The sequence below is a fragment of the Polypterus senegalus genome, chromosome 10, assembly GCF_016835505.1.
Source record: "Polypterus senegalus isolate Bchr_013 chromosome 10, ASM1683550v1, whole genome shotgun sequence".
Lineage (NCBI taxonomy): Eukaryota > Metazoa > Chordata > Cladistia > Polypteriformes > Polypteridae > Polypterus > Polypterus senegalus.
This window is the reverse complement of record NC_053163.1, coordinates 18,454,770-18,463,221: the sequence shown is the minus strand read 5'-3', so window position 1 is coordinate 18,463,221 and position 8,452 is coordinate 18,454,770. Positions and strand designations below refer to the sequence as shown.

The 8,452-nt window shown below is 42.4% G+C and overlaps 1 protein-coding gene across 1 annotated transcript; it reads left to right on the top strand.

Annotated features, from left to right (window-relative positions):
* The first annotated feature begins 2,111 nt into the window (after positions 1 to 2,111).
* Positions 2,112 to 7,786, top strand: LOC120536866. The gene is made up of 2 exons (XM_039765398.1): positions 2,112 to 2,954; positions 6,590 to 7,786. Exons 1-2 carry the CDS (start codon positions 2,330 to 2,332, stop codon positions 6,796 to 6,798), a joined length of 834 nt encoding a protein of 277 aa, XP_039621332.1. The 5' UTR covers positions 2,112 to 2,329; the 3' UTR covers positions 6,799 to 7,786.
* Positions 7,787 to 8,452: the final 666 nt, after the last annotated feature.

The following is an 8,452-nucleotide window of genomic DNA, read 5'->3' as shown; positions in this document are numbered from 1 at the left end:
GTCATCCCTGTTCCCACGAGTACACATTACAGTCCCAAGCACAATACAACACTTTTCTGCTTTTCTCTTACTTGCTCCACTACTCTCCCTCCAGCAGGCGCAAGCTTCATCTTCATCTTCCTACTTCCGACTCTGGCACCCAGAGTTGTGGCTACTGGCTCTTTTTATAACACACCTGCAAGTGCAGATAGATCACGTTGCATTCAAAAATATACTTTTTTAAATGTTAGTCTATCATATATCCTCCCTATGGCATTTGCCACTTGATTGACATACAGGGCGGCCAGTCTGAGATCTCTTTTCTTCTAACACGCTGATCATCCCGCACGCACGATCAAACGTGCGAGTTACTGCAAAACTCCAGCTACGTAAGTGATCTAGTTAGCCTTCCAATTTATATCGACTAAAGAAGGGATTTAAAAAAAAAATTGTTGTTTATGGGCTGGATGTGGAATTGGAAGAGGATTTTTTTCTCTCACAATGTCACAATCGAAGTGCGTTTGTCTGATCTGTCAATCTATCATTGCTATTCCAAAGAAGGAAAATGTGGAAAGGCACTTTTGAACTGTTCATAAAAACTACGAAACTGACTTCCTTCTGAAAAGCAATCAGAGAAAGGAGAGGGAACTAAAATCGCAGTTAATCGGACAGCCATCATTTTTCACTCGGCTGAATTCAAAAGCAAAGGCAGACACACCGAAGCATCGTTCCGGGTGAGTCACTCGATCATTAAGCATAAGAAGTCCTTCCAAGATGGAGAGATGATAAAAGATGCCTTCGTTGAGGCAGATGGCTAGGGAGAAATTCCTGCTGAGATTTCAAGACCCCTGGCTGGAGAAAAAGGAGTTTCTCCTTGTCATTAAACATGCAGAATACAAGCAACTTAATAACGATCAATGGCCGTTAGACTTGGCATTTTTTTCCCCAATCTGACCAACATGTTGAATGAGCTTAATTTACAGCTGCAAGGAAAAGAAAAAACCATGCTCAATACGATTAGCGCAGTTAATGCTTTCATATGAAAAATGCATCATCTGTCCTCAAAGCTGCAGCGCCTTGATTTGGGGAACATCCAAAACCTCGCATCAGATCTGGAGACGCAATGAAAGACGTGTGCACAACTTGACAGCATTCGCTACACAGAGCAGATTGAAAATTGTCTGTCAGACTTTATCTAATGGAAAAAAGTAACAATTCGAGTGTTGCCAAATGTAGCAGAGTAAGAGTAGCGCTTCTTCTTCACAAATGTATTCAAGTAAAAGTAAAAAGTATGGTGCAGTAAAACTACTCTTAGATGTACAATTTCTTTAAACAGTTACTCAAGTAAATGTAACGGAGTAAATGTAACTTATTACTACCCACCTCTGATCCATCCATCCATTATCCAACCTGCTATATCCTAAGTACAAGGTCACGGGGGTCTGCTGGAGCCAATTCCGGCCATCACTGGGCGCAAGGCAGGAAACAAACCCCCAGGCAGGGTGCCAGCCCACCGCAGGGTGCACACAGACACACCAAGCACACACTAAGGACAATTTAGATACTCAGTGTATATATGAATTTTTAATGTAGGTAGATCATTTTAACCTGGTCATTTTAAAAGTAGCTTGCAAGCCGAAAAAGTGTGGACACACCTGTCCTAACACAGGGTTACTGGGGTCTGCTGGAGCCAATCCCAGCCAACAACCCTCAGGGCACACACTAAGTACAATTTAGGATTCCCAATGCACCAAACCTGCACGTCTTTGGACTGTGAGACGAACATGGAGCACCTGGAGGAAACCTACGCAGACACGGGGAGAACATGCAAACTCCACGCAGGGAGGACCCCTGGAAGCGAACCCAGGTCTCCTTACTACGAGGCAGCAGCGCCACCCATACTGTAAGTCAACATACAAAAGACCAGATCCACAAGAAACATTTTTCTCTAATGGCTGAACATTTTCGACTGGCAAATGATCGAATGCAGCATGCAAAGAATGCTCAGCTGTGTTTATAAATTGGCTTTATGTGTGTTTGGTTTTATGTCCATTTGTTGATTTTTTCCAGACCAATCAGAGGTTTTGTGAATGAAGTGTGAAGATTTTGCCTGGAAAAAAAAAGGTTGAAAGGTTTCAGGAAGTGTGGCTTAGCAATTGTGAAGTACTGTAATGCTTAACTGGCAAATGGGTTTTGACAAATGGTTGACGTTCCACGTACACTCATCAGCGTTTGTTTCGTGAAAGTCGGTAGGTGGCAGTAAAGACAAGCGGAGGCAGTCAGACTACGTTTATTCTTCGAGGCAAAAGCCACGACTGCGATCGTTTGCGTCGTTGTCTATCCAGTAAACATGGACGAGGAGGCGTCTTACCAGGAGGTGAAAGAGTGGCTCAGCACAGGAATCGACCGGATAGCGAAAGCGACCTCGCGGACCGTCGCGAACAAACTAGCTCAGCTGAAAAACAAAGAGCTTCCCCTGTCCCGTGCAAAACGTGCGGAAGAGGACAGTCAAGCTTTGGAAACTGCGCGTGATTTTAACAGCTGCGTGTCCGTCTTAGTAGAAGAGGCGGTGATGGCGGCCTCGGAGATCCTCAACTCTGAATTTGAAGACTTGGTAAAGAAACAGTATGCGGATTTCCGTTCTGAAATCTGTGAATACGAAAAAGAGATTGAAAGCTTGAAGCAGCAACTGGAAATCCCCCAGGGTGACAAGTGTTCTAAAGACAAGACTTCTGCACGACCCCTTGTGTGCAACAGCGATCCCCAGTTAAAGGAGAGAGAAATCGGGGATCCTGAAACTCATCCCATGGAGTGCACGCCGGGACCCCAAAGTGGGAACTTCACGCAAGAGACGCAGCAAAACGACTTTAATACTGATTGCATTGAAATTGATCCCTCTCCTGTCAACGAAGATGCCCCTTGTTCGTCTCACAATCATGAAAGGACTGAACTGAGCTCAAGGAGTGGAGAACAAGGTGAGTGGGGGGATATCCGCTTTCAGATGCTTATTAAAGACAGCTGGCGGTCCACGAGGTGCTAGCCAGCTAAGCGCCACCAACTTTAAAAGGCAGCACAAGAGTGCATTCTGCGCATGTGTACTTAACAGATGGAGTAACCTGTGGGTATCTGAGTGAAAGTGGAAGGAAGATCAATATAAGTCGCCGTCATTACCAGTGGACGCAATACACATAGAATATGGTTATTCGGAAAGTTGGAAGAGGGACACTGTGGTAGACTTTGCTTCTTTTAACAGTAAATTTGAGTAACATTTTATTGTAAACAGGTACCTGAAGGATAGTAATGACCGTTAAGATCGTTCGAGGCGCACTCTCGTACACTTATTTAAAAGATGGCTGTGATTTATAAAGGGTAAATTGCGTAGAAATATGCATAAGACAAGTTTTATAAATCTGATTTTTTTTTTTCTGTCATTTTTTGGCATGGGCATATTTTCACGGTCGTACATTGGAATCCACGCAAAGTTTTATAAATGAGACCCCTTGTTACTCATGGAGAAATCTACCCGTGTTAAACTGGTTTCTCAGAGACCAAGAATTTACTTGGCATTTTATAAATCAGGTTCCTCTTGAATCCGTGAGTTAACAAAGCGCATGTAAACGCACTGATTGTTTGAATGAAACTTCCATGGTCGCATTGTGTCTGTGGGAGCTTTTCTGAAGGGTATCTGTAGTTTTCTGTCTACATTCTGAACTATCACATATTGCCTGTCCAGCGTTGGTTCTTGCCTTGAACGTAGTGCTACATAAAACTTGAAATCGGATTTAAGAAATAATCAATCCAATAGTGATTCATCTTTTTAGCCAGCAGTCATACCAAATGCACTTCAGAAGAGCTCATCTTCCTGAAGTTAAGCATGTTCAGCTCGGCCAGTACTTGCATGGGAGATCAACCAGGAAAAGCTTGGGTTGCTGCTGAAAGAGCAACCCAGCAGGGGGCGCTTACCCTGTAATCTGAATGTGTATCCCAATGACCGAGTCCAGTGACTTAATGTGGACCCCAATGACCATGACAGTGTGCTGTAAAAATGTCCCCATCTTTTGGATGAGACCTAAAACCGAGGTCCTGACACCTTGTGGTCATACAAGATCCCTGGGTATCTTTCGTAAAGGGTGCGGTGTATCAAGATGTCCAGGCTAAATTTATCACCTCAGCCTCGTCATTCTGCCTGCCATTTCATCCCCTGTCTCTAACTGGTTAACTATCTCACACCACTTCACCACCTAACAGTTCATGTGTGGTAAGTGTACTGGTGTAAAAATGGCTGCCGTCGCATTATCCAGGTGGATGCTACTCAGTGTTGTGCAAGTCCAGATCTCACAAGAACTCACCCAAAGTTCAGTTCACACAGATTAAAATGAATAAATTCACTTCAGAGTTCACCATTTCAATTTTGAACTCATTCATGTTCTTTAAGGAGTGAGAATAAATGACCCATGAGTTTACTTTTTTCAATTTTGCATGCCTTACACATTACAGGCTATTAGTGTTCTAGAATAAAATACAATAATTATGAAGACTTTTTTATTTAAATACACTTTATTGAGTTATACCCAGCAACAAACACGTATAATCTTATATGCTAATATCCTCCAGGTCAAAAAAGAAATTAAATAGATGCAAGTATATATATAAATTACCTCTCTATTTCAAACCATGAGACACAAATAGTGACTGTGGAACCCACGTGTAGGTGAACTAACCAATTACACCGCCGGTCAAAATTCACGTCACATATTGCATGTCCAACGGGGGAAAATATAAAGTCAATCAATCAATTAATCAACATTTATTTATATAGCACATATTCATACAAGAAAATGTAGCTCAAAGTGCTTTACAAAATGAATAGAAAAATTGAAGACACAATAAAAAATAAACATAAGTCAACATTAATTAGCATAGAATAAGTAAGGTCCGATGGCCAGGGTGGACAGAAAAAAAAAAACTCCAAAAGCTGGAGAAAAAAAATAAAATCTGTAGGGGTTCCAGACCACGAGACCGCCCAGTCCCCTCTGGGCAATCTACCTAACATAAGCCAAACAGTCCTCTTTGGATTTAGGGTTTTCATGGAAGGACTTGATGATGATGGTCACGTAGACTTCTGACTTTCAGTCCATCAATGTTGGTGCATCATGATGCTTTGAGTAGGTGGTGGTGGCACAGGCCGCCACCACAAAGAAACCGGAAAAAGAAACAGAGGAGAGAGTAGGGGTCAGTATGGATTTTGGAGCCACTGTGAATAGTTATTCACGAAGTACAACGTTGTCCTAAAAGCGAAAGCAGAGCTTCACCACGTGCTTGTGTTAGCGGGGGTGCAGCTTAAGCACAATCAGGCAGACACAAACAGTGCCAATTTGATTTCACGTTATTTTTTCCAAATACAAATAAATGGCAAAAAATTCATACAAAATAAATATTCATAAAAACTCACTATTTGTGGTTATACCGTATTTGGGTTCGGCTCCACCTCTACATTACAGGTTAAGGCAAAACATTTAATCTGGACCTAAACCAGATCCAGAATTTCACCTAAAATTGAACTAGCTCATGTTCAAGTTCTTCACTTCCTAATACGTTAAGTTCACCGTTCTTAGAAAAACTAGCTTGTTTAATGAACGCTGTGCTCTTTTGAATGAGTTCATGCACAACACTGATGCTACTCATTACTGGTGGGCGAAGTGGCCCCCCACACTCTATGTAAGAGTGCTTTGAGTAGTGAGAAAAGCACTTTATAAATAAAAAGAATTGTTATTATAATTACCCCATGTCTTTTGTAGTGAAGACAGAAAAATGTTTAATCTCGTGTTGTCCTTAGGAACAGAGATCAAAGAGTCCGTCAATCCATTCATCTTTCAGATCCACTTTATCCTGGTTAGGGTGGCTCAGGGATGTGTAGAATAAGTTGATCTACAAGCTTGCCCAGCATGAGCCGAGTGAGTGCTTGACCAGTCTTTTATTTGGGGTACTTTCCGTGTCTTGCACCTGAAGCTGGCTGATGAGCTTTCACCACCAGTCTTTAACGGACAATGCGGGTTTAGCAAATGAATGAAATTGAAGTCCTGATGAATTTGTGCACTAGAGGAGATGAACCGGTGCTCAAATGTGAGAATGCTTGCTTTGTAAGGACCAGAACATGTGAGGCACACATTCAATTATTCATCTATCTTCCAAACCTGCTTATTGAGAGCACTGTCATCCAGGCAAGCATTGGGCGGAAAGCAGGAACGATTTGTGGATGGGGCACTAGCCCCTCACGGGGTGAACACACAGACAGATCCACACATCAGAGCCAATCCACGTAACCTACAGGGTACGTCGTTGCATGGAGAGTACAGGCTGGGGTGCAGCGATCACCCGGCACTCGTACCCTGATCTCCTTATTGCGTTACTACTGTGCCATCTAACTTCCATATACTTGACAAATATAAAACTGAGGATGTAAAATTGAATGCAAATACGCCACTTATAGACTGCCATGCTGTTTTTAAATGCTAACACAGACTGACCAGATGTATGATATTCTGATACAGATGGCCGACATTCCTAGCTCACCTTTCACGGTCTTGTTCTGTCGTCTTTTTTTGCACAGGACCACCCGAAGCTTATTTCCAAGCTGCAGAAGGCATGGCTTACTTTGGCCTGCGGCTCCTGGAGGTGGGCAGTGTTGCCGCGTGGGGCACCACAGAGAGCATTTGGGAGAAAACTGAAGGAGGATTCACTGAGAAGATATCTGATTGTGTTACACAGAATGATACTGCAGAGGTTTTGTGTGACGATGAGGAGCAGGCATCCATTTGAACAAAGGAGAAGATGATCAGTTGTTAATGAGGGGGCTCTGAGCTGGAGCTCCCTTTACCTGGCGGGCCAGAGAGTTCCATTATGGAGTGTGCTGCTGAAGATACATCTACTGAAAGTAAGCCTTAAGGAAGCACATGTGAGGTTTCCTTGAGCTCAGGCCAGCAGAATTATGGGTATTGTGGTGAAATTGCAAGGGGGTTGACATGCCACACCTGCATATGGGCAACCAAAAACCTCTGGTAAATTACATCAAGGAATACAGAGAGGAAAATAATGCCAATGTAGTGAATGCAAACAGGTCTTCAAAGAAAGGCACAGGCTTAAACAACACAAGAGGACCCATTAAGAAGAAAAGCCACACCAGTGCCCCGAATGCAACAAGAGTTTTGACCGTAAATGTCACTGGAAGAACATTGTACCAGTGTAATAAACATGGCATAAATTTCCACTGGGGTAAAAGCCTAAAACGTCACCAGATATGTCACATGCATTAATAAACAGGCCAGCGTAAAGAATGTGTCAAAGCTTTGCTCAAAAGTCGAAAACTAAAAATCAACCTGAGGGGAAAATCATTCCTCAAGTGTGCTGAACATAAAATGACACCAAGGTGATAAAGAAAAGTGTAAAAACCAGCAAAGAGTCCACACAGTAGGAAAAACTCTACCAGTGTAACAAATCTGAGAAGCACTTCAGCCGTAAACGAAAACCTTGAAGGCTGCTATGTAAGTCGCAGAGTAACAAATATGGCGGCCCTTTCACTGAGAGTTTACACCAGAGGCTTGAGTCGGGGGAACAGCCAACCAAGTGTAACATGGTGACTTCTAAGAACCTTAAACGCCATGTGAGAATTCATGCAGGACAAAAGCCATACCAATGTATGGAAAACAGAAAGATCATCTGTGAGAAGGTGAGGTTTACAAAGTAATGTGTAGTACTAGGGTGTTGTACCGTGTTAGCCATTATGAATGTAGTGAGACGTCAAGCAACATGACCCCTTTTATTGGCTAACTAAAAACATTACAATATGCAAGCTTCTGAGGCCACTCAGGCTCCTTCTTCAGGCAAGATGTAAATACAGAAACTGGAGTTCTCTGTGTTTATTTACACACTAGGACAGATATAACATTGGAAAACCTTTAAGTGAGACATCTTAAATGTAAAAAATTAATAGACCTTTCCAGGCTAAGATTCATTTAGCAAGAGAGGAGAACAATGTCTAGTCAAGATCTGTTGATAAGATAACTGTTCAACAAAGACTTTTGAAGCTTCTGATGAGTGGGTCTGTAGTCAGGTTGTCTGTGTTAGTCTGAGAGATCCAAACAATCCTTATATCTGGCCATAAAACTCTTGTCTCTGTTCAAACCATGTTGTATCTGTCCTGGTGTCTATATAAACACAGGAAACTCCAGTTTCTGTATTACATCTTGCCTGAAGAAGGGCCTTAAGTTGCCTCAAAAACACTTGCATATTGTAATCATTCTAGTTAGCCAATTAAAGGTGCCATTTTGCTTGACTTCTTAATACATTCATAATGGCTAACGCAGTACAACACCCTAGTACTACAATCGAAGTACAGGAAGTTAAGTGACTGAATCAACATCACTGTCAGATTTTGAACCAGCAACCTAATGGTTTAACATCTAGTGCCTTGGCA